The sequence below is a fragment of the Peromyscus californicus genome, unplaced genomic scaffold (genome assembly GCF_007827085.1).
Source record: "Peromyscus californicus insignis strain IS unplaced genomic scaffold, ASM782708v3 Scaffold_4__1_contigs__length_199733344, whole genome shotgun sequence".
In the NCBI taxonomy this organism is placed as follows: Eukaryota; Metazoa; Chordata; class Mammalia; order Rodentia; family Cricetidae; genus Peromyscus; species Peromyscus californicus.
Window position 1 is genome coordinate 102,428,631 of NW_026294562.1, and position 26,929 is coordinate 102,455,559.

At 40.4% G+C, this 26,929-nt stretch overlaps 1 protein-coding gene across 1 annotated transcript in view; it reads left to right on the forward strand.

Moving 5' to 3' along the window:
- Ppme1 (protein phosphatase methylesterase 1) overlaps positions 1-26,929 on the forward strand; it is a 57,122-nt gene that overhangs the window by 11,171 nt on the left and 19,022 nt on the right. The window contains exons 2-6 of the mRNA XM_052713995.1: positions 14,210-14,303; positions 14,764-14,856; positions 22,840-22,897; positions 23,380-23,431; positions 26,658-26,812. Coding sequence (XP_052569955.1) covers positions 14,210-14,303; positions 14,764-14,856; positions 22,840-22,897; positions 23,380-23,431; positions 26,658-26,812 — 452 coding nt within the window. The remainder of the gene's footprint in view (positions 1-14,209; positions 14,304-14,763; positions 14,857-22,839; positions 22,898-23,379; positions 23,432-26,657; positions 26,813-26,929) is intronic.

Below are 26,929 nucleotides of genomic sequence, written 5' to 3' on the forward strand. Positions count from 1 at the left end.
CCTAAAAATGTGTAAGACTAGTTTTACTCAGTTTTGAGGAGAAAATAGGATTCTGTATATGCAGACTCATTATTCAAGGTATAACACAGTTTAGTAGCACTTTGTTTATTGTATACTGATGATCCTCCTGCCTCAGCCCCCCAGTGCTGTAACCACAGATGTGCACATCACATCTGGTTTAGTAATCAGTTTTAAATCTCATTTCCGTTAAGTCTATTGCCCCTCCTGCCCATTTAAATTTAGAGTGGACAGTGCTAAACTGTTGGGGAAACGCCATGTTTTCATTGTCTCTGAGAGTGTTACTCGCTCCACCAGCAAATGTGAGTTCCAGTTACCTAACCACTTTGAAGCAAGTAAAGAAAATACAAAAGGAATTTAGACTTAAATAAGCAAATCAGTCACAATTTTGTTATTAGGAGAATAAAGAAAATATTGCATATACAAAGCACCATCAGTTGTCAAATGAACCATTAAGAAAAAGGCCTATTTGGGCTGGAGAGATGATCCAACAGTTAAGATCACTGGTTACTCTCACAGAGGTCCTGAGTTCAATTCCCAGCAACCAGATGGTGGCTCATAGCCATCTGTAATGAGATCCGATTCCCTCTTCTGGTGTGCAGGCATACATGTAGACAGAGTACTCATATACATAAAATACATACATAAATAAATCTTTTTTAAAAAGGCCTACCAATTAAATCGTGGCATAATACCTTATCACTTAGAGTTCCTTTTCTATTTGGATATAAAAATTTCATATGCTTTGTGCGCTCCCTTGGAGTGATCATATTTCACTTATGAGTGCATGCAGAAGGGGAAAGGGAACAAAATCAAACACAGTGCTCCTGACACATTTTCATATTTAGTCTTCACTCCTGTGAATCACTCTGACCAATATAGTTCTCTGCACCCCGCAGGAACGTCGGCCATGGAGCGCTTGCTTCTTCAAACCAGACAGCAGCCCACACGCCGGCATCCTGCTTATGTAAAACCATCTTACCTTTGCCGTCTATTGCCGGCCTCATCTGACTGCACAGCTAGCCTTCACACCATTCAGTTCTCAGTGCTTAGAAGAGCATTTTACATTAGTCTCCAAGGTTTTCTCCCAAGCTGTCAACATCTATCTTGAAATTTCCAGTTTTGCTCTTCACTCTCATATAGGCAGTTACAATCCAGTTAGGCCTGTTCCTTGGCCACCTGCATTACTAAAATATTGCTGTCTTAAATATGAAAAGAGATGTTCCAGAATTGTTGGAATAAAGACTTTCTGTTAGATTGCTTTACATGGTTTATAGTGATTCCACATATATGCCATCTGTCTTAGTTCAGGCTTTTATTGCTGTGAAGAGACACCATGACCATGGCAACTCTTATAAAGGAAAACATTAATTTGAGGGTGGCTTGCTTATAGCTTCAGAGGTTCAGTCCATTATCATCATGGTGGGGAGCATGGCGGCATGCAGACAGACATGGTACTTGCAGAGCAGAGTCCTACATCTTGCAGACAACAGGAAGTCCACTGAGACACTGGATGGTATCCTGAGCATAGGAGACCTCAAAGCCTGTCCCCGGTGACACACTTCTTCCAACAGGGCCACACCTACTCCAACAAAGCCACACCTCCTGATAGTGCCACACCCTATGAGATTATGGGGCCAGTTACATTCAAACTACCACACTACCTCAGCTCTTCCTCAAAACAGTGTGAGGCTAGCCTTATACAGTGTAAGAAAACAGAGCCACGGTTTATGGCAGTAATGTGTTAGGTAATGAGGTTACAGAGGCCATTCTAGTACATTGAAATTGTATGTTTTATCCTTAATTTTTGGTAAAAGAAGTTAGTGACTATGTTGTCCTCATTTTGGGTGAGTAGCGAAACAAAATATAGGCCTTTCCCCCTAAATTAAAGTGGGATTCCTGATTACAAAAATATAAAATTACATCTGTTCTTACTGTGCAGCGGCAGTCTCTTACCTATGCATTTCATTAAACAAAGGATGTTTTTATATTGTCTGATTCATCAGGTTAGCGTTTCCTGTGGATTAAATATCTTATGTGAAAATGGTTTTCAGTGAGGTACAGTTTCACTTACTTGCTTGAGGCCACAATATTTAAGTACTCCTGCTGCGCATACCCTGTTTTGTCTAAATGCAAGATTATATATAAACCACTGTTATTTCTACTTTTGGGCTCCACAATGCCTGATATCTAGATAATATAATATTCTCACCACCACCAACATAAAACGAAGACAAGGACTTAGGATTTGCACATCTCTTTATGATGGAATTCTCTTAAAGCTCCTCCTGTGTTCTTTCTCTGGGAGTGACACTAGATAGACTAGAGATCTTTGATTCTTCCTTCTTGCTTCATGCCCCTGCTTTGTCCCACCGTTATCGTTTCAGTTACAAACCTTTACTCTCGGTCTCGATTTTCAACCTCACGGAATGACCTCTGCCTACTGGTACGTACGCTTCTTCCCTGCAGTAGGAACAGGTTCTCTTTCACATCTTCCTAAGGACTTCTGGGGTCCATTGCCAGCTTTGATGGTTTCAAGGATAGAGAAGCTAATATGATTTTGAGGACAGTGTGGAGGACTGATGAGAAAGTGACCTGAGAGTTCTAGCTCGTCTGCTTTCTGTGGTTTTAGGTAGGGTGTTTAACTTCCCTTTGCCTTAGTTTTGTCGGTTTGAAAAGCAAGGAAGTTGTTGTAGAATTAATGTGTGCTTATCTTTGTTGTCCCCTCCCCAGCCTGTCAAAATCTCCCTCAATTGTAGTAATCCGGAAAAAAGAATAAAATCAAAAGTCAAGGAAGATAGGATACCAACAAGATTTAGGAAGAGAGAAAACAAATTGAAGAATAAATAGTAAGCTGTTTAGAAGAGAAAAACTGAAGACTGTTTGTAGGCAAGTGAAAGTACAAGCTCATTTGTGTTGCAGCCCCATGAAGGTGGAGACTCAGAGCCCCCAAGGAGTACGAAAATAGGCTGGAAAGAATTTTGCTCTTACTAGGTTTTTTTTTCAAATGTTTCTCTTTTTATAATTTATTTTTATTTTATATGCATTGGTGTTCTGTCTGCATGTATGTCTGTGTGAGGGTGTCAGATCTTGGAGTTACAGTTGTGAGCTGCCATGTGGGTGCTGGGAATTGAACCCAGATCCTCTGGAAGAGCAGTCAGTGCTCTTAACAGCTGAGCCATCATCTCTCCAGCCCCCTTCTCTTACTAGGTTTTATTTGCTTGCTTGTTTTATTTCTTTCTTTTGCCCCAACCTGAGGAGTTTTATAGTTTTAGCTCTCAACATGTAAGCCCACTCTATATTGACTTAATTTTTTGTTTTGTTTTGTTTTGTTTTTTGTTTTTTCGAGACAGGGTTTCTCTGTGTAGCTTTGCGCCTTTCCTGGATCTCGCTCTGTAGACCAGGCTGGCCTTGAACTCACAAAGATCCGCCTGCCTCTGCCTCCCGAGTGCACCACCACCGCCCGGCTTGAGTTAATTTTTATGTGTAATATAGGGAATGGATCCAGTTTGGTTCTTTACAAATGGATCGCAGATTATCCCAACATTACATTTGGCAGGGGTGGAGAGGGTGGGGGTGGGGTGAGGAGTGGTGGGGGTGGCGGGGGGGGGGGTGTTCTTTTTTACTATTGAATTAGCTTGACATATTTTTTTATCATAACAACTAGATTCTTTTTGAGCTTTCAAATCTTATCCCATTGATGTATTCAGTGATATATATCTGTCTGTGTGTTGGTATCATACTGTATTTTAGGGATGTATCTTTGTAGTAAGTTTAAATCAGGAAGCTTCCAGCTTTATGTTTTATGAAAATTGTCTTGAGTCTTCTGGATCCCTTTCATTTCCATGTGAATTTTGGGACCAGCTAGTCTGTTTCTGCAGAGGAGCTGGCTACAATCTTCATAGTCATTCCTTTGACTCTGTAGATTAATTTGGAGAGTATTGCCCCCTAATACTTGATCTTTGTATCTATGGATGTAGGTGTTTCTCCTTTTATTTATTTTTTTTTTAGTGATGTTGTATAGATTTCAATGTACAGTATTACATTTCTTTGGTTATTTATTCTAAGTATTTGTGTGCATGGATGTGTCTGATGTATGTTTATGTACATGTTCATATGTGTATATGCACGTGTGTGTAGATATGGAAGCCATAAGTCGATGTTGGGTGTCTTTAATCACTCTTCACCTCATTTTTTTAAGATTTATTTATTTTATTAGTGTATGTGTGCAAGTGTTTTGCCCACATGCGTGCCGCATGCTTGTCTGGTGCCCAAAGAGGTCAGAAGAAGGTGTTGGACCCCTGGGACTGGAGTTAGAGATGGTTATGAGGCACCGTGTAGGTGTTAGGAATTGAGTCTGGGTCCTTCTCAAGAATAACAAGTGCTCTTAATGGCCGAGCCAGCTCTCCAGCCTCTACCTTATTTTGAGGTAGGGTCTCTCACTGAATCTGGAACTCGCTGGTCTGTGGAGGCTAGCTGGTCAGTAAGCTCCAGACATCTTCCCATCTCTTCCTCGCACTAGGGTTGCAAATGCACACTGTCGTGCCTGGCTTTTGCTTGGGTACTGGGATCCAAACTCAGATCTTCATATTTGTATGGCAAGCATTTTACCACCTGAACCATCTCCCCAGCCACCCTAAGTGTTATTTACTCTTTAAAAAATAAAACAATGAGTATTTACTATTGTTGTGGGGTTGGGATGTACGTGCCATGGTGTGCCTGTGGAGGCCAGCTTTGTGGAGTCAGTCTTCTCCTTCCACCTGTACATGGGCTCTGGAGAGTGAACTGCAGTCGGGGTTTGAAATCAGTTCCTTTACCCACTGAGCCATCTCACCCCCACCCTGCCCTTATGTGTCTTTCCTCGTTTTCCTTTCAAAGACAACAAGCAATGCCAGGCTCAAATCTCCCTCACACTCTAATCCAGTCTGCCTGCCTCCTCCCTCACACTCTAAACCAGTCTGCCTGCCTCCTCCCTCACACTCTAATCCAGGTTTCAGGGTCCTAGATCTTCATAACTGTGGATGCTGTCACTCTACCTGGTACAGGCTCCTACACTCTTTGTACCACATTAGAAGACCAACACAGAGTGGTTTAACTCCAACTTTTCTACTCAGTTATAACACCTATGGCAAAATCCTAAATAATACACTGAAACACTTTAGTTTTAGTACGGTTGCAGAAGACAAGATCAACATTAATGAGTTATATTTCTATATAGTTATATTAAAAAAAAAAAACCCTAAAAACAAAATTAGTAGAACAATCCTATTAAAGCATCATTGTTAAGAATACGAGAGGGCAGGCCTTGTAGGCAGCTGCCAGACACTGAGTTGTCACGTCCTGGGCACCAGAAAAACTCAGCACTGCTAAGTTGATTATTTTTGAAGGAGGCATTTGGTTTTTGTAAACTAATGTTTGCAAAACAAAAGTTGAGTGTAGGGCATGGTGCTGCAGGCCTGTAATCCTAGCACTCAGGAGACTGGTAGGAGGATTGCAGCGTGAGACACTGTCTCAAAAAGTTAAAAAAAAATAACAAAAATTGAAAACCATGAACCACTTCCATTGATAAAATGTAGATATGAAAATTCTGAATAAAATACTTGCACATGATATTTCAGAACCAATGAAAAGATCATACATCATGATCAAATTGGTTTCATTTCAAGTATGTAAAGATGACTTTACATATGCAAATCAATAAACAATCCTTCACATAAATAGAATCAAAGACAAAAATCACATGATTAGCTCAACTTTTGCAAATAGGGCTTTCAGTAAGTTCAACATCCCTGAGTGATGAAAAGTTCTGAAGAGACCAGGAAGAGAAGGAACATACTTCAACCTCGTAAAGGCTATTTATGCAGACTGGTAGCCTGCTTTACAGTGAAGCATTTCTTCTTAAGTCAGGAACATGACAATGGTGTTGACTCTCTCCACTCCTATTGTTATTACGCTTGAACTGCTCCTAGCTGGAGCAGTCAGGTAAGAAACAACAACACCAAAGGGATACAAGTAGAAAGGAAGTCAGGTTAACCCTTTTGAAGACAGTATGATCCTGTGTATTTGAAGACTACTTCACAAAGTTCATCGCTCTTAAAATCACTTTCAGCAAAGTAGCAATCAACTTTACAGCCAAGATTAGTCAACACAACATGTATGTGTGTGGGGGTGGGGCGGGCATGGTTGTGCCACAGAGTGTGTAGAGATCAGAGAACAACTTGGAAAGATGACTCTCCACTTTGGTGTTGAGGGCTTTTACCCACTGACCCATGTCTCTACCTCTACCATCTGATTTAGAAAAAAGATTTCTGAGATACGATATAATTACATCATTTTTCCCTTTCCTCCTCCAACCCCACCATATACTTTCCCTTGTTCCTTCTTGAATTCAGAGCCTTTTTGTATTGAACAGTCAATGGGGGACTCATCCCTGGATAAGACTATTTCTCCAGCTGTTAGCATCCCTTAGTTGCCTGTAGTTCTTTGTTTAGGGGTGGGGCCATGGGAGATTTACCCCTCTGTGTTATCACGTCTATTGGTGGTGTACTTGTTCAGGTCATGTTTAGGCAGCCATATTGTAGAGGTATCGTGGGAGAAGCTTCCCTGCCATTTCTAGTAAACACTTGATCACAGTCGATTTTCTGGTCCTCTGGCTCTTATCTTCCTGCCCCTCCTTCATGATGCTCCTTGAGCCATAGGTGCAGGAGTGTTGTGGATGTGTCAGTTGGAACTGAGCTCCCACAAGTTGTTCTCAGTGGTTCTCTGTAATGGTCTCTGAGGGCTGCAAAAAGAAGTTTCTTTGGTAAGTGGTGAGAGCTACACTTATCTGTGGGCATGAGGAGAAAGACTGAGAATGCAGTGAGGAATTATGCTGTTCTAGTAAAGTGGTGGAGTAGGTCCTCTAAGATCCATGACCTCACTAGCCTCAGTTGGCTAGGTTCCAGTATCAGGTATGATTTCCCTCCAGTTGCACAGGCCTTAAGTTCAATTAGAGAGCTGCTTTATCTGGTGCTAACCAAAATAAAGAGTGCCAACCTTCAGGATATCTTACTCTGGTCATTGTTGTGGTAATAGGTGTCATAGGTGGGTACAACTGCTGGTTGCTTCCCTGCTTGGAAGCTTGCATGGCACCATACAGTACTGTGAAATATGAAAGCTAGTCCTTGGGGGAGGAGACTTTCAGGTCAGCTCTAGTTCAGAGTCTTGAGGTCCTGTGTCCAAAGTGCATGGTGTCTTCAGCAGTACAGACTTAACTTCAATTTCTGGGAGGCAAACCAGCGCAAAAGCAATAGCCTGTATTGTTTTGAGAGTCTCCTGGCCTCCCCTGACCAACAACCAAAAGGGGCTTTTCAGGTCTGGTATTAGAGTTTTCATTAGATAGTCTCTGGCTCTTGTGGGGAGCATTGTCAGCCCAAATGGGAAAGCTTCATTCAAATTATATATGTATATGTATACATATAGATTTAGATGTATTGTATATAATTTAGGTAAAAAATAATAGGGTTCATTATGGCTTTTTCAGACATGCTTAATGTTATTTTAGCCTCCTCTCTCCCTCCCCAATCGAAACCCCCACCCCATTTTTCTATTTCTCCTTTCAAACCATTCATATCTTGCTGTCCCTAATGTCCCCTCCCTATAGTTCCTTTATATTTCCCTGGTTTCCATGGCTATTTCATGCTGTATACCCACATCTGAAGATTGGGACCTTGGAGCCTCAGATGAGAAAGAACATACAACATTTGCCTTTCTGGGTCTGAGTTACCTCATTCAATATAGTATTTTCTAATTCCATCCGCTTAGCTGTAAATTTCATTATTTCATTTTTCTTTAGGGCTGAATAGTATTCCATAGCACACAGATACCACATTTTCAGTATCCATTTGTCAGTTGAAGGGCAGGGTTTCCATTTCCTAGCTGTTGTGAATAGAGCAGCAGTGAGGATGTTGAGTCCTTGGGGCATATGACCAGGAATCTTATAGCTGGGTTATGTGGTAGATTTATTTGTACCTTTGTGAGGATTCTCCATACTGTTTCCCAGAGGCTATACCAGTTTGCAATCCCACCATCAGTGAATGAGAATTCCCTTTCCTCACATCCTTCCTCCATCATTTATTGTCAGTTTTGATCTTTGCCATTCTGACTGGGACTAGATGATGTCTCAAAGTTGTTTTGATTTGCATTTTCCTAGTTGCTATGGTTGCTAAACATTTTGACATATTTCTTAGGCACTGTAACACCTAATACAATGGAAATGCTATAGATGTGGTCAATGCTGCTCTGTAAGGGGATGACAAGAAATTGTTTTCCTAAATATTAGAAGCACCTGTAACTGAAGTCAGTAAAGAACCCACAGGCATGAACAACCAGTCGTCATTCATTTGGATATATCTAGAAAACAATGTAGAAACAAAGAATAGAAGCAAAGAACTACAAAGAGAATAACATACAAGCCTCATGTCAAATGCAAGTTCCAAACAGTAAGAGTGGGACAGGATGGATACGCACACAGGTGACAGCTGTAGTCTTCAGCCACAGATTCATGAAGCCCCTTCAGTGCAGCATGACCACATCTGAAGCATTTCCATTAGCTCTGCTTAATCTGATAGAAATAGACCATTTATTTGTCATTATTTTCATTTTTAGTGTCGTATTTGTTTAGTTTTCTACTATTTATTTAAATATACAAAACAGCCTGTATTTTGGTAGTTTCAGTATGTGAAACCTTTATCGATTTGTTTCCTTGTATGTTTTATGCTTTTTTGCTGTGAGGTAGCCCTTTGCTTTGGCAGTTTCCCTGTCTCTCTGGTTCTGGGTCCTGGAATGAAGGTTACCTATTCACTTCTCGGAGCTTGTTGCTGAGGAAATTGTGACAGATTAATGCCACAGTGACTCAGAAATCTTGTGATTATTGGGAGTGAAATGTAAACAAAATAACCTGACTTCAGAGCCAGGCTATTGTCCATGAAATGTACTTAACGATCCTTCTGAAAGCAGTAGTTGTGTGGAAACTGCTTATAGGTGTTCAGTAATCCCACATCTGTAGGAATGACTGACCTCTGTTGAATTGCCTTGATCTCTGTTTTGAAAATCAGGTAGAGTTTGTTTCTGGACTGAGTTGATTGTTATCCTTACTCTTGTACTACAGGCTTGGTTAGTATAGTTTTGTAGTATCTCATTTTCTTTTACTGGAAACCTTACTAGGTTTAAGTAAGGGGGATTGTATTTATTAGCCTCCAAGCCATTTAATAGTAGTAATAATGGATATATACTGAGACATCAAGCTTAGTGTTGTATTCTCATTGGCTCATTTCATTGTGTTAACAGATAGATGCTAATTACTGATGTGTCAGATTCTGTGAACACATGGGGGATGGTCTTCCTCTTAGGGATCTCGCAGTGGTGCTGAGTTGCACCAGCTGGAGAACTATGGCAAATATAGACGTAAAATCTTTTTAGAAATGCATAAGAGAAGCTAATTTGAGAGTAATGAGTGGTGAAGAGGCTACTTTAATCCTCATGCCAACCTGTATAAAGTTGATGATATAGTCCCATCAGACATGGAGAGGCTTGCCTTGTAGAAATTAAGTGATATGTATATGTCACACAGGAAACACAGAATTGGGGTTTAAAAATAAACTTATTAGGTAACAAATGGAAAATGATTGCAGGTTTAACAACTTTTTTTTTTTTTTTTTTTTTTTTTTTTTGGTTTTTCGAGACAGGGTCTCTCTGTGTAGCTTTGCGCCTTTCCTGGAACTCACTTGGTAGTCCAGGCTGGCCTCGAACTCACAGAGATTCACCTGGCTCTGCCTCCCGAGTGCTGGGATTAAAGGCATGCGCCACCACCGCCTGGCTTAACAACTATTTTTAAAAAGTACATTATCTTGTCATTTTCTTTTTTCCTTCTTTTCTATTTTCTATTTCTAGGTTGTTGGGGGTCAAAGTTGCGGTCTGTGGCTCTTAATCCAGTTGCAAATGGGATTCCTGGAGCAGTAGAATTGTATATGCACTGGACCTGCATGTGTGATTTTCATGGAGTGTCCACAGCTCTTAACAGATTCTGAATGTGGTCTGTGATCACAGCGAAGGATCCGTGAATTAGACAGAAGTCAGATTTGCTTGTGTCTCACACCACACTTTGTTCCTCTCTGCCAAGAGAGTAGCAGGAAATAGAAATTGTTTATTCATTTGATTAGGTTTAAAATAAATTTTATTTTGACATAAAGTAATTTTGCATGCACTGACCTATCAAAGTAGTTATTTTAAAATAAGACTTAATAATTTGACTTTAGAATTGATTCTGATTCTGTCAGATATTCCTCATATTGTAGATACTCCTGAGTTTTGTTGGTTACCTTTTCAAAGGTCAGTTCTTTCTTTTTAATTCCATTGCCAGTCAAGGCTCTTACCCCTTCCTAACAAGGTAGTTATAAACATATTTTCTTCCAAATTAATGTCATCTTGCACTTTTATCATATGGAATTTTATCTGTACATTTTATTGGCCTCTCACTTCCTGTGCTATCCAACGCCTCTTTGACTTTTGGAGTCCCACAAAAACACACAGGCAAACGTACATAGACACACACACACACACACACACACACCACCAAGAATATACATACCTTCTCTACTTCATTATAGCCACCATTCTGTCTTTCTCCTACTATATGCTTTGAATTGTATTGGCTTCTCTTAGCTTCCCCAAACTGTGGTAGCTGTTCCCGCTTCTTTCCGGTTAGCAGTTCTGTCTCCCGTGTCTCTTGCTGCAGACTCTGTCTGTGGTGGCTCCCATTCCCTGTCTTCTGTTTACCTGCAATACCTTGCTCACTCCTCCTTTCCACGGTCCACATTCTGCCCTGCAGTCCCGTAAGAGCAGTTTTTCTTTGAAACCTCTCTTTTATTTCCCAAGCTGGAAGTCATCTTCTTTCCTTATGTGAGCATCCGTCCGTAGCACTTTAGCTGTAACCTTGGGGGTTTTAACTCTATATGTTGTATTAGATACTTACGGACTCTGTGCTTTCTTGAGACTAGAGACAGGATTCCTCAGTTTATAACTGTGCCAGTATTTCCCCACACCTCACTTCATATCCAAATTTAAGTATAGGTCTTGGCAAATTTTTATTGAATGAATACCATTTTATTTTAAAGTATAGTTTAACCTTGTTATACTTTTGAAAACTTACTACTTCAGAATTCTTAAATTTATTCATTTAAAAAAAAAACTCAGGGGCTGGAGAGATGGCTCAGTGGTTAAGAGCTCTGACTGCTGTTCCGGAGGTCCTGAGTTCGAGTCCCAGCAACCACATGGTGGCTCACAACCATCCTTAATGAGATCTGGTGCCTTCTTCTGGCCTGCAAGGACACATGCAGGCAGAATAATGTATACACAAATAAATATATTTCAAACAAACAAACAAAAAAAGCCCCTCAGCAGTTATTTTTAAAATTATAGCTAAAAAAGCCTATATGGGCTGTACTGGCCATAATGTAACTATACATAAAATAAGAATCTAGAACTGTGTGTGTGTATGCACACATGTGTGGAAGCCAGAGGCTAGTGTCAGGTGTCTTCCTTAACTTCTGTCCACCTTATTTTGAGACAGTGTCTCTTTCCAAACCTGGAGCTCACTGTTTCAATTAGGCTGGTGGGCCAGCGAGCCCTTATCATCCACCTGTTACCGCCCCACTGTTGCTGGGGCTACAGATGTGCACCGCTGCTCCAGCCGTCACATGAACTCAGGTCATCATGCTTACCCAGCAAGCAGTTTACCCACTGAGCCATCTCCCCAAACCTAAATCTACTTTTAAAAAGAACCCAAACTACATTTCTCAAATGCAAGGTGTTCTGGCCTAACTAGAAAACAAAGATTTAAAAAGTTCCTTGATACTATTTCATGTATAAATTGTTTGCTAAATCAGCTGAGGTCTTGGAATATATAAATAATTATGTGTTCACAAGCAGACACCAGAGATGTGCTAGGACATCTCCATGTGTAAGAGCAGCCAGCCTTTAGCAGTCTAGAGCCACTAACTGCAGAACCAGTAGGCTCGTGGAGTTGGTGGAAGTTGGAACCTTGCTTTGTGTTTGCCTTTTTTTAAATAGAGGAAATCAGGAGTGAAGAGTCCTAGGATAACTTGTAATTTCACACAGTGGTTTCTCTTTAACTGATTCCTGGCCACCTCAGGTAGTTTCAGTGGCATTGGCACAACTGGCCATATTTACACTCTGAAAATGAAGCCTCTGACAATGTGGAATAAATCCTTACTGGTTTTTATAAGTGCAGATGAGAGTAGAAAAGAGAAACTGAAAAAGCTGAGAGTAATATATGTAGCACTGAGTGGCTTGCAGGAGAATGAAGAAACTGGATTTTAATCCTGTCACTATTACTTTCTAGCCATGGGACCTTGGTCACTTTACATCTCTAAATCTTTGTTTGAGCTGTGAAATCGGATAAAAACAACTACCTTTGTAAGGATTAAATAGAATCATTCAGTAAAGTATTTGCCTTGGTGGCTCACCGGGGTGCACAGTGAAAACATTGGGTGCTTTTGCTACAATGGTAGTGCTTTTACTACTTTGTTACAGGTATCACAGCTTACACTTGGAGCTGTAGAATCTGTTACCTGTGATAAGTTTGGCAGGTTGTGTTGTGGTTGTGAAATTAGCATATGCATCCTTGTGTTTGTGAGTGACTAAGGAGCAAGTGGAATTAGATGTTCTGCTTCTAGGGTTCCCAGGGGAATTCCTGCATAACCCCAAATAAAACAAACTGGCCAGGACTGAAATGAACAACTTCAACCGAGGCTCTCATTCTGTTAAAAGATAGACCTATCCTATCCATTTGCTCAGCAACTCCCAACTGCTGGATATGTAAGGAGCTATGGGCAGTTGACGGCTGCTGAGAGGGAGAGTCAGTGTTTGTAAGGAGGTGACCCTTGTGGAGCTGTCCCTATGCTAGTGGAAGAGCACACATCCAGGAGTGTACGGGCAGCACCAACTGTGCTCAAGGGTGTAAGAAAAAAAGGGGGGGGGGTACGTACAGGTTGGGTGAGTTAGGAAAGCTGGAGAGATCTAGGAGGACTGTGGGAAGGGATGAATATATTCAAAAATAGTTTAAAATTCTCAGAGAACGAATAAAAAATTATTATTTTACTTAGTCACTGCAACAGAAAGAGCTTGATTAGTTTGACCAGTTTTACACAAGTAGTAGAATGTATATGGTGTTTGTCTTTTTATTTAGTGGTGTATCTTGGTTGTTACTTTTGACAGGGCCTCATGTAGCCCAGGCTGGTCTCTAACTCCCTATGTAGCCAAAAATGACCTTGATCTCCTCCTGGTTCTCATGCCTTCACCTCTCAAGTTTTGAGATCACAAGCTTTCACTGTCACACCTGACTCTTGGAGTTACTATATATCCCTGTGTAAACAATTTTACTATTCAGTAGTCCCCTGTTAGAATTAAGTATTATTTCTGTTTGCCACAAATTAATCCCCTGTTGATGATATTTAGGTTCTTTCCAGCTTTCTGATTATGATCAGTACTCCATTGACTAGAGAGTCATTTCACTGCTGTGTAAACAGCTCTAGACACTGCTGTCATCAGTTGGTCGGTCGTCTGTGAAGGTTGTCCTTCGGCTGATTGGGAGCGTGAAAAAGTGGGAGGTTAGAGATGTGGAACAATAGTAGTGACTAAGAATAATTAGAAAAGGAGTGAAGTAAGAGGAGTGAGCCTATATACTAGGGTACTGATAAAAGTAGATTTTGTGATATACATAGGTAATCAGAGTTTATCCATAATTAAAATACATCAATGACTTCATTGTATAAAATTTTTGTTTTGTTTTGTTTTGTTTTGGGGATAGGGTCTCACTATGTAGCTCTGGCTGTCCTGGAACTCACTATGTAGACCAGGCTGGCCTCGAACTCACAGAGATCTGCCTGCCTCTGCCTCCCGAGTGCTGGTATCAAAGGCATGCACCATCATACCTAGCATTGTATAAAATCTTAATGTTTACTCTTAAATCTGTTTATGGTACTTTATGAATTCTTTGTGTCTTTATGAGAAAACACTCTTGCTATTTTCAGTTTGGATTTACAGTTAGTATCTATTGACCAAGATTTTGCCGCCTTGTGCATAATAACTGTTATTTGAAATGGCTGTCTCTCTCTTTTCTTCCTCTCCTTAGCCCTGGACGGAAGCGGGACTTTTCCCCTGTCCCATGGAGTCAATACTTTGAGTCAATGGAAGATGTGGAAGTGGAGAATGAAACTGGCAAGGATATATCCTCTCAAAGAGACTGCCTCAGTCTAAGGGCAAGGTGCTAAGTCAGACTTGGGTGCTCTAAATGTCCTTTGTTCTGCTGTCTGTACCCATCTCTCTGTCCCCCACCTGTCCTTTACATAGCATGGAATGTTACCTGTAAGCCTTTTGCAGAATCTTTTTTTGGCTGCAGTTGTCTGACACATGGGAAGGGATTAAGGATTAAATTCCTGAAAGTAATACTCAGTCTAGCAAGCTGAAGTGACTGAGTTCCTAGAAACCAAATCCTGAGTCCTCTTAAGGAAAAAAGAAAGAAGGCATACTGACATTGTGCTTCAAAACAGTCTTGATGGCTTAGGAACATCTGCTTAAGTTCCTTTAAGTCTGCAGTTTTCCTAAGGTTATTGCCTGTTTGGTTTTTTTAATCAGTATATTATGATTAAGAAAAACCTTGAATCTGTTATCTTTAACTGTTCATACACTTTTCGAGTTTACAAGAGTGGTTCCGAGGGTCCGGTCCTGCTGCTTCTCCATGGAGGAGGCCATTCTGCCCTTTCCTGGGCAGTGTTCACGGTAAGTCGTTGATACTAGAAACTGGTGTTATGTATGATTAGTTTCTCTCGGGTAGACTTGCCTAATTCTTTCCATGCTCATTCAGTGCTTCGGAAGAAGTCTAGGAGAGAGTAGATTGCAAAGCTTTAGTATTGTGTGCTCAAGGTCCCCTGTTCTTTAAGCTAGAGGTTCTTGTAACATTTTGTATATATATGTGCACTGGGGCCAGGGGTATGGAATTTGTGCCCCGTCAAAAGTAATTTATATTAGATGATTAGACATTTTATTTCAAATGTTTTAAAATATGCCTCTCACTTTGTTTTTTTCAGAGCTCCCATGGTACCTTACATATGGAGATGTTTTAGAAATAGTTGGAAAATCTTCCTTATTTTTTGAATATTTTTATCGTTTGGCAATTTCATACATGAATGCAATGTATCTTGGTCATATCCAACCAAATCCCTCCTCCTACTTCTTCAGCCCTTCCAATACTTGCACCTTCATGTCTTTTTTAAGTAACCCATTGAGTCTAGTTAGTGCAGCTTGTGTGTGCATGGAAGTGGGGCCGTCTGCAGGAACCTACGCAACCTAGTAGTGGCCACATCCCGGAAGAAAAGACTCCCCTCCCCTAACAGCCACCAGTTGCCAACAGCACCTCAGCTAGGGGTGGGTCTTCATGAACTCCTCTCTCATCCATGCTGGAATAGTAACTGTCTTCTTTTTAAAGTAATGCTTTGTTTTATTTTGCTTTAAAAAACAATTTGTATGTGTGTATGCGCATTTGTACTTTTGAACTCTTGGGAAATAATGCTTGGCTTGTGGTGCTCAGGTCTACAGTATAGCATGTGGGCTAATGTGAATATTACCCTTTGTAGATCTTGATCACATCTTTGACTAGAGGATAAGGCAGCCTATGTGCAAGGAGATACTTCTAAGAAAGATACTAGCAACACCTGTGTATAAAATGAAGCGCTCTCCTTGTGTATCGGGCAAATATACACACTTCCTCTGTTTACCACTGAAGGACAAAAAACTAGGTACCTGGAGCCAAATGGCCGTGAATAACAAACAACCCTAAGTGTTTCACTTTGTTCCTGGAGGCACACAGTTGGGATTCAGTATTAAATCCTTGGCACTAAAGGATTTGGCTTTTGTTTGCCGTTTCCTTCTCTTACTTATCACTTGCCTGATGGTGCCAAGCTCTCTCATGTCTCTAGACCACTGCTGCCAAATAGATCTAGTGTAAATAATTTTTTCTAGTAGATATATCGCTAAGTGAAATTATCTTTAAGAATATTTTGTTTGTTTGCTGGGCAGCTGTGGCTCACGCTTTTAATCCCAGCACTCGGGAGGCAGAGCCAGGCGGATCTCTGTGAGTTCGAGGCCAGCCTGGGCTAGAGAGTGAGATCCAGGACAGGCTCCAAAACTACACAGAGAAACCCTGTCTCAAAAAAACAAAAAACAAAAAAAAAGAATAATTTGTTTGAATCATTGTATCCAAAAAGATACATCTTGATCATCTCAACAGGTAATCAATATAAAAATTATTGACATGGCTCAGTCCTTTTTTTGTTATCACCAGTAACACAGTACCACATGTAAGGTGGTTTATAGAAGGTTTATTTTGGCTCATAATTATTTTATCTGGTGGTTCCTTTTTTAATTGATAATTTTTTCTCATACAATATATTTTGATCCTATTTTTCACTTCTCCCAATTCCTCTCATATCCTCCCTACTTCCCTAATGATCCAATTTTATGTTCCTTTTCTTTCTCTCTTTCAAAATCAAAAACATGAAATTAAAAACAAAACAAAATAAAAACTCACAAAAATGAAAAAAAAATCAAAACAAGCAAAAGACCAATAAGACAAAAAAAAGCCCAAACAAAGCAAAATTAAACAGAAAGTCTACAAAAATACCATTGAGTTTGTTTTGTGTTGGCTAACTACTCCTGGGCATGGGGTCTGCCCTGAAGTGTGGCTGATATACCCCGTGAGATTCCATTGGAGAAAAGTGATTTTTCCCTTTGCCAGAGGGTATCAATTATAGATAGCTCCTTGGTTAGGCGTGGAACCCCATGTCCACTTCCCCTGTCAGTGCTAGGACCCCATCTGTCGGTGCTGTGCACACTGCCACAGTCTCTGTGAGCCCATGTGTGCATTAGTCCTGTGATGTCTGGAAGACACTGTTTCCTTGGGGTCATCCATCCCTCTGGCTCTTAGAGTCTTTTCACCTCCTCTTCCGTATAAATCCCTGAGCCTTGCTGGGAGGGCTTTGATGAAGATATTTCATTTAGGACTGAGTCTTCTGAAGTCTCTCACTCTCTTCACATTGTTCAGTTGTGGGTCCTTGTGTTAATTCCCATCTACTACAGAAGCAGCTTCTCTGATGTCGGTTGAGCAGGGAAGCACTGACCTGTGGGTATAACAGTATGTCATTAGGAGTCAGTTATTGTGTATTCCTTTAGCAGAGTAATAGTAGTAGGTTTTCCCTAGGCCCAGGACTTCTCTAGTCTCAGGTTCTTGGCCACTTTGGCAGTGCCTCATATGGGTTCCATCTCATGGAGTCGGCCTTAGATCCAATCAGAAAGCGGTTGATTGCGCCTGTAACATTTGTGCTACTATTGTACCAGTATATCTGGTGGAGGTCACTGTTGTAGGTCACAAGGTTTGCAGCTGGGAGATACTGATGGTTACCTTTTTCTTCCAGTATTGTGCAGAGAGTACCTTCCAGTACCATGCATGCTAGTCAGTAGGGATGAACTTCTAGTTAGGCACAAGATCACCTTGTCCCTGTTCATTGACATAGTTAAGTGTTATCTTCAGCAACAGGGCCTTATCATCAGGTTGTGAAGAACAATCAATAGCCTCCTTGCTGTTTGGGAGTTTCCCTGGAGCCACTTTGGCCAACGGCTTAACAAGATGTAACCATTCCTGGCACCGGAGGTGTTACTGGGTGGCATAAGATGTCTAGTTGGGACCTTGTCTTCCCCTATTACTTGGTGACTCCATTTAGATTCCTTTCATATACATATATGTTTTAGGAAGTTTCTACAGTAGGAGGTTTCCACATGGCTTTTTAAATGCTCTTTAGTGTTAGTTGTCCCTCCTCATAGTCCCTCCTTTAGCCTTCCCTCCCATCCCCTCCCTATCTTACCCTCCCATTTTCCCCTTTGTCTTTCTATAACACCATAGTCTATTTCCTCTACCTTGGGAGACCCTCTCCTCCCCACTAGTCCTTTATTAAGTACTTAACCTCTGTGGTTATTTGAACTGTAGCACACATATTAAAAGCTTAAAATTTAACCTCCACATATAAAAGAAAACATACAGTTTGTCTGGTTATCTCACGGTGATTTTTTTCCCCCTAGCTCTATCCATTTACCTGTGAATTAATTTCTTTCTCTCTTTCTCTCTTTCTTTCTTTCTTTCTTTCTTTCTTTCTTTCTTTCTTTCTTTCTTTCTTTTTCTTTCTTTTTTTCTTCCTTTCTTCCTTTCCCTCCCTCTCTCTCTCTCTCTTTCTCTCTCTCTTTCTTTTTTTCTTTTTTCATTTTGAGACAGGGTTTCTCTGCGTAGCCTTGACTGTCCTGGAACTCTCTCTGTAGACCAGGCTGGCCTCAAACTCGGAGATCTGCCTGCCTCTGCATCCTGAGTGCTGGGATTAAAAGTGTATGCCACCACTGCCCAGCTACCTGTGAATTTCATGATTTCATTTTTCTTAACAGTTGAATAATATTCCATTATGCAAACGTACCACATTGTCATTTTTCCATTCATCTGTTGATGGACATGTAGGCTGTTTCCAATTTCTGGCTGTTATGAATAGAGCAGCAGTGAACATGGTTGAGCAGATGTCTCTGTAATAAAATGTAGTCCTTTGGGTATATGCCCAAGAGTGATGTAGTTGAATCTTGAGGTAGATCAATTCCCAGCTTCGGAAAACCACCACACTAATTCCATAGAGGTTATACCAGTTCACACTGTCGATAGCAGTGAGTAAGTAGTCCCTTTCCCTCATCCTCATCTGTCATCATTTTTTTATTGATCTTGGCTAGTCTGCCTGGAGTAAGATGAAATCTCAAAGTAGTTTTAATTTTCACTTCTCTGATGGCTGAGGGTGTTGAACATTTCTTTAAGTGTTCTTAGCCATTTGTGTTCCATCTTTTGATAACTGTCTACTTAGTCTGTGCCCCATTTTTAAGTGGGTGTTTGTTTTCTTAGTGTTCATGTTTTTTAGTTATAGATGCTAACCCTGTCAGATGTATAATTGGTAAAGACCTTTACCTGTCCTGTGGCTGCTCCTTTGAGTGACAGTGTTCTTTGCTGTACAGAAGCTCTGCAGCTTCATGAAGTTCCATTTATTAATTGTTGGTCTTAATGCCTGCACTGTTGGTGTCTGTTGAGAAAGGGCTTTCCTGTGCCAGTGAGTCCAAGCCTATCCCCACTTCCTCTTCTCTCATATTCAGGGCATCTGGCCTTATGTTGAGGTCCTTTATCCATTTAGACTTGAGTTTTGTGCAGGGTGATAAATATGGATCTGTTTGCTTTCTTCTACATGCAGAAATCCAGTTTGACCTGCACCATTTGTTGAAGATGCTATCTTTTCTCCAGTGTGTGTTTTTGGCTTCACAAAATTGGGTGTTCACAGATATATTTACGTATGTCTGGGTCTTCAGTTTGATTCCATTGATCAGTGTGTCTGCTTTTTTGCCAATGCCATGCTATTTTTATTACTATAGTTTTATAGTACAACAGGAAGATCGTGAGTTTGAGAGTCTGGTTTACTTAGCAAGACCCTGTCTCTTCCAAATAAATAAAGCTACGTAATTCAGTCCTCAGGCTCCTCTCTCAAGGTATTTAATCTTTTCCTAATCATTTTCTAAGGGACATGCCTCTAAACACTATCAACAGATTAAGTTTTAGCTTCCTAATTCTTCACTATAGAGATTAAATTTTGACATGTGAAGCTTTGTGGGGAGGGGAACCCTCAAACCACATCTGAGCCATAGCAACATGTATTACATTCCTCGTTATACTATCTTTTCAATCCAGTATGTAGTTTACAGAGCACACCTCACTGGAGGCAAAAGTCATAGCTTATTTATGTCTGGTATATTATACTTAAGGAATGTTTTGTTCTTGAGTTAGTAACAGCACTGGTGTGTGTTGTAATGCAGCTGCACAGATATGATCAGGATGTGTGATCAATAAGTTAGGTCATAGGACCCTGGAGAGCAGACACTGCTTTATCTGGAGATTATATGAAGACATTCTGGAATGTCTTCATATAATGCCTGTTAGGGAGTCGATGTTTAGTACTCCTTCTTTAAATATGTTGGTGTCATTCCCAAACAGTTGAGAAGTGGTTAAATGTTGGTTGCTATACTCTGTTTAAGAAAGCAGGAATATGTCTTTTTGTTCGTTTAATTTTCATATGATTTTTTCAAAACTGGGTCTTACTATTTAGACCAGGCTGGCCTCGAATTCACAGAAATCTGCCTGCCTTTGCCTCCCACATGCTGGGGTTAAAGACCTGCATCACCATGTCTAGCCCCTGTGTCTTTATTAAATAAGTTGCATAATGCGGTTAGAAAAACCCCAAACTCTAGAACACATGGCCAGTGACATGAAGGGACAGGAAGAGGTGAGTACTGTGATTGGGGTGTGCTGCTAGACACTCAGATCCTTGAGCACAGACTGCCTTACGCGATTTTGCATGCCTTCTGCTTCCCCTATCTAGGAGAATTATTTCACAGAGTTGTACCATATTCTGTCTTGTGGATACACCCTGTTTATGTGATCACTTACCCTCAATCATGTCATCAGCCATGTTCACTTTTAATGGGTTTATAGTCACAGACATACACTAAAGCTTGAGGAATTCTGCTTTGGAGTCAAGTCAATTGCTAGAGAACTGGCTTTCACATGGCCATTTTTATTTAGATGCTTAGATTGTTAGTTCTAAATAGTTTTCCCCCTCAGTTTAGGATCTCTAAATATGCAATTTCTTTTGTTAAATGGTAGAAATATTTTGATAATTGAATCAGTGTAAAAGTGTTCTACTGATTTATAACACTAACAGTGTTTGAAAATGTCTAGTACTTTTGCTAAATATAAGGAATCTGACAGATAAGAATGATACTTTTAGTGAATCACACTGACTACTAATGAAGATATTTCTCCGTGAGTTTGTTCTTCATCATATCGTTTTATGTCATCTTCACATGCCTCCTAGAATTTGGGACCAGTGAGCCACAGGGATCAACTACAATAAGAAAAATAAGCAGCCGCATCTCCCTAGACATTTTCCTTGTGCTAGACACCCTGCTCAGTGCCTAAGTGACTATGGTCTTGCTTAATTTTCCTGTGATCCTTTTAGTTTAGGCAGGTGAAAATACTGAAATTTAGAGAAATCCCACAGCTGTGACAGCAACAGAACACAAGCATACCTCTCTCTGAGTCTGGACAAGAAGTTACACATTAAGAGCATGTACATGTTTGGGAGGATGGTTATCTCTCCCCATCTTCAGTATTTGTCAGTTACAAATACTGTGTCTTATTTTTTCAGCCTACTTCTCCAGGCTGAAATTATCTGAGATAATTTATAGATATCAAAGCGATCTGATTCCTCCACATACACACCTTGGAGACTAGGTCTTGCTGTTTAGCTCAGGCTGGCCTTGAACTCTAGATCCTCCTGCTTCAGCTTCCCCACTGCTGGAATTCCTGGAAGGTGCTGCCCTGCCTGCTCTGCCCAGATCTCTCTTCCAGTCTTGTCTCTAATTCTCTGTACTTTAGGCTGCCCCCCCCCCCACAGAGTTCCAGCACTTACTGATTGAGATAAGCTTGTGCCCTCCTCAGTTCCCCTAAGTCAGAATTTCTAGTGGGTTGGTTTACCCTGCACTCCCAGTGTTCCTCAGAGCTCCTTGGGTACTTGTGTTAGGCAGCAGGTTGAGTCTGCTGTGGTGCTGCCGTTTATTGGCTCTCTGGCCCGGGGAGATACTAACCCCCTAACTTTATATTCAAACTGTAGATTTGTTTTTGGCCTAGAAGGTTTTACCACCATCACAGTGCATCGGATAACTCCATAAATACCAGCTACCTCGCAGGGACAAACAGCAGAGTATGGTGGGACGTCAGAGCTCTGTTGACTCTGAAGAGATGCTCACTAGGAGTAACAGAAGGAGAGAGGCTGCTTTTTAAGTGTATTCTGGTTTGTTTTCTGATACATGTTTACATTATGTTGTTAACTTACCATGATGCTAATTCGGGTTTTACTACTAACTTGTTATATGACCACAAACAAATGATTTCCTTTTTCTTGGTCTCAGTTTTCTCATTCTTAAAATGTGAAGGTTAGACTAGACGGTTACTTTATTCTTAAAAAATAGAGATGGCATGTGCTCACTGTGATGCGTGACTATCAGAAAACCTGGTTTGCTGAGGAAGGAGGTATTTCAAGTTTCTTTAAATCTCTAAAATTGTATCTCTCCTGTGATATTCATACTTCCCATCATTTTTATGTAAACTGTAGCTGCTGTGCCTATCTTAGGTAAATCTCAGATTTCATGATGCTCTGATTTTAGTGTAATTTCATGACTCATGTGTCGTGTTCATGTAATTTCTAAGCCAAAATAGTATTTCAACTGATTCACGGTCCTTATCTAGGGGATTCAGGCTCTAAAATAAAGAAAAGCTGTTCGGGGTGTGGATGAAAACCTTAGGCCAGCGTCTGGAAGTGCTTACACTGTGTGAGGAAAGCCTCGGAAGAATGATGATTTAAGGAGGGGTTTGGATAAAGTTTATTTTTAAGTTGGAGACAGACTACAATGTATACAGAAACACAGAAAATCATTGTTCTTTTATTATATTGAAAAGGAAACCTTTGGGATACGACAAGTTTTTAGTTCTCTTGGGTACCTTGAATTATGACCACAGTTCATTTAACGAAGTCATGGTAACAGGGTAAAGCCTGCATCTTCCCTCTGTTCCTTTCCTTCCAGGCAGCAATCATCAGTAGAGTGCAGTGTAGGATCGTAGCTCTGGATCTTCGGAGTCATGGTGAGTCCAGCGCTCGTGGCCACTGACTCATGCAGTCACCCGGTCCCTTAAAGAAGCCCAATGGTCGCAGTGTTAGTTGGCACAAATAACCTAGTGTACCCTGTTTGGGTCTTTTGGAAGGACCTAGCTTGTAGGTAGACTGCTATAATTATCCTCTTCAGAATAGCTAACCATAAAGATTTATCTGGACTATAGAACATCCTTGCTAAGTCTATCTTTAAAATATAGCCGGGCGGTGGTGGCGCATGCCTTTAATCCCAGCACTCGGGAGGCAGAGCCAGGCGGATCTCTGTGAGTTCGAGGCCAGCCTGGGCTACCAAGTGAGTCCCAGGAAAGGCGCAAAGCTACACAGAGAAACCCTGTCTCGAAAAACCAAAAAAAAAAAAAAAAAATATATATATATATAAAGTCCCCATTCCATTACTCTTGGGTTTTGTGATTCCTGCCATTGAAAATTTGTCTTAAAACTATTTTCTTTTTAGGAGAAACTAAAGTCAAGAATTCTGAAGACCTGTCAGCAGAAACGATGGCAAAGTAAGGAGCAAACACTGATAGATTGCCTGAGTCTTGCCACCACTGTAAACGGTGGTACAGTTTTATCATGCTGCTGGTGAAATTGTCTGACAGTCGTTAACACACAAATTTCACTCTGTTCTCTCTTCTCAGTTTATCCTCACTATTCAATCTCAAAGACCACCTCCATCTTTCTCAGTGTATCCAGTCTGATAGTCATCACATAAAACACTTGAAAATTGTTTAGTTTGTACAGGCTTTTGAAAAATTCCTTCTGTTGGTAGAGTTGAATGGAATGTGGGTATCTTTTATGGACTCATATTTAGAAAAATATTTTAGTACAAGAAGCCTTGATCGCGCACTAAGGTAGCCTGTATGCATTTATTGTCTAGTATCACAGGAAGATGAGGGCAGGCTATGAAGAATACCTACTTAGAAACTGGGCCTCTAAGTCAAGTATTGTATATGCCAGAGCTCACAGTGTGTTCGCTCACATGAGAACTAGCAAAAAATGCAGGAGCTTCGGCCCTACCCGAGACCTGCTGAATTGGCATTTTTAGCACTTAAATCTAGACATATAATATACTTAAAATTATTTTATTATTTATGAGTATGAATGTTTTGCCATATCTTAGCCTGGTGCCTGTGGAGGCCAGAAGAGGGTGCCAGATGCCCTAAAATTGGAGTTTCAGAAAGTTATGAGCTGTAGGTGCTGGGAATTGAACCTGTGTCTTCTGGAAGAGAAACCAGTGCTCTTAACTGCTGAACTCTCTCTCCAGCCCTGGTATTTATGTTCTTAAAATATTCTGTCAAGGAATCTGATAGTCCTGTAAATGGTATTTGAGAACTATTGCCTTTCATAAGAATAAATTCCTAAATTCCTAGTGATTGATCAGTCACCTTTAGCTTGGGTAAACACACCTTTCCTAAGCTTAGATATGATGTTGTTGATGCATTTTTGTATTTTTATGTATATGAGTGCTTTGTCTGCATGTACTCCTTTACACCAAAAGAGGGCATCAGATCCCATTATAAATGGTTATAGCCATATGTGATTGCTGGGAATGAATCAGGACCTCAGGAAGAACAGCCAATGCTCTTTTGTTTTGTTTTGTTTTTTCAAGACAGGGTTTCTGTGTGTAGCTATGACTGCCCTAGAACTCTCTGTTTTGATCAGGCTGGCCTCAAACTCAGAGGTCCGCCTGCCTTTGCATCCCCAGTGCTGGGATTAAAGACATAACCACCACTGCTTGGTTGCAGCCATCTATCCAGCCCCAGTTGTTATGCATTTTAAACCCTGTCTACCTTCATATGTTAACAACTTTCATAGAAAATGTCTAACTCAGTTAATGCATATTTTAAGAGGTGGAATTCGATGCCTTCCAGAACATTTATTTTATTTATTTTATCCTTAGCAAATAAACTTTTGTTAGAATTGTGAATTATTCTGGAATTTATATATTGATATTTGCTCTAAATTTTAACCTTTTTTAAAAAAGATTTGCCCCCAAATAAAAGAATCATAACACACATGGCTTGGGATTAATTAATTGACTCTCTAGTCCATGTCTGTCTGTGTGTAAGTACACACACACACACATATATATATATATATATATCTTTACATGAGAATGAGCCTACGGGTTTTGGGTTTTGTTTTTTGTTTTTTTCGGTTTTGTCATATTGATATATAGGAATACTACTTGATTTTACTTTTCTGAAACTGTATAAATCGCCTACATTACTTGTTCCAAAGACTATTCCTTATCTAAGTCATCTCTGTTCCTGAAATTTACTAGTAGTCTCTGAGCCAAAGCATCATGGGGTTGACTTCATGGAGTCACTCTGGATCCACAGTGCTGGATTCCAAGGGAAAGGGCTTTAAATATACTAAATGTGGTAGCAGAAATCAGCAGCTTTTTAACTTATTTTTATTTTTTTACTTTGGTGTAAATGCAGTGACATTCTGGGCTTTGTCTGCAGCTGGTAAATGTATCTGAGTTTCTTCCTTGTAGAACAGTCGTAAGGACCCTTTCAGACAAGGCTGTTGAAGACTTACATTAAATGACGCAGAAAGCTCATAGTGCATGATGGGCACTTGCCTTCCATTGCTGCATCACTGAGACCACAGATTTGGTGGAGTCATAAAGAATGGTGGTTTATTTAGGCTCCAAGTTCTATAGGCTGGGAAGTCTAGAGCCTGCTGCTAGTCTTGAATTATACCATGGTGGAGGACTTCACATGGTGAGACATCTGTGAGTCAGAGAGAACGCTCTTTATAACAGGTGATTCACTCATTAATCTGTGAAGGGGTTAATCCACTCATGAGGCAAGCCCCTTATGACCCAGTCACTTTTGTAAGTCCTGCCTTTAACTACTATTAACTAGAACAAAAGCCAGCAATAATGAACACCGAATATCCTTTTAGTTCTGAATGCAGTGCTGAACTTTTATCCATGTTTGTTCTTCCAACACATATTACACTGCAAACTTTCAAATAATAATAATAATATCTGAATTTGAGAGAGACGTTCAGTGATCATAGCAACACTGAATAAGTTATAGTTTTTCCTTCCACTAATAACACTTTGCCTTTCACAGGGGTGTCTTGTCTCTAGAAGCAATGCTGCTGTGATGGAAGCTTTGATTTCTTTTTCTTTTTTCTGAGTCTTTTCTTTTGAATAGTCCTTTAACTTTTAGTTAACAGTTGTACATTCACTTCTTACTCATTGCTAAAAGTAACTCTTGCAAATTGTCCTCTGACTTCCATGTATGCCATGATGTACACACACACACACACACACACACACACACACACACACACACACACACACGTAACATAAATAAACTGAGGCTGATAGTTATCTTATTACTCCAAACTTCGTTGTATCATATATGGGAGAACAGAGGCTTAGAGTAAATTATTTCTCCAGAATGCCAAGCTTAGGTTAAACATACAGTTATATGTTTATATGAATGTACTAGATGTGTAGGGTGATAAAAGGTTGATATAAAGAAAGATCAGAAATTGGGGTTCTTAGTCCTTAACCTGCCATTTATCTGGAGAACTAGGGGTGTGGCTCTCTGCATAGATACTAGAACCATGTAAGCAGACGGTGTGTTATAGGGTGGCTCTGTAGATCTTTACCATTCCCACAACTATTATTTACAGTCCAAAAGAAGGAACTGAGAAAGAAAGCTATTTTTGGTGTCCTCCAGCACTCTTAAGATTTCTCTCTCTTTGCAGAGATGTTGGCAATGTGGTTGAAGCCATGTACGGGGACCTCCCTCCTCCCGTCATGCTGATTGGGCACAGCATGGGCGGTGCCATTGCAGTGCACACAGCATCAGCTAACCTGGTGCCAAGCCTCTTGGGCCTCTGTATGATTGATGTTGTGGAAGGTGAGTTTTCTTAATACTGACCAAATCAGATTCAGTAATTTAGAAGAGACATCTCTGGTACATTATTACCTTGGCCGTATTTATTCTCAATTTCACTCATCTTGAAGTATGCCCCTA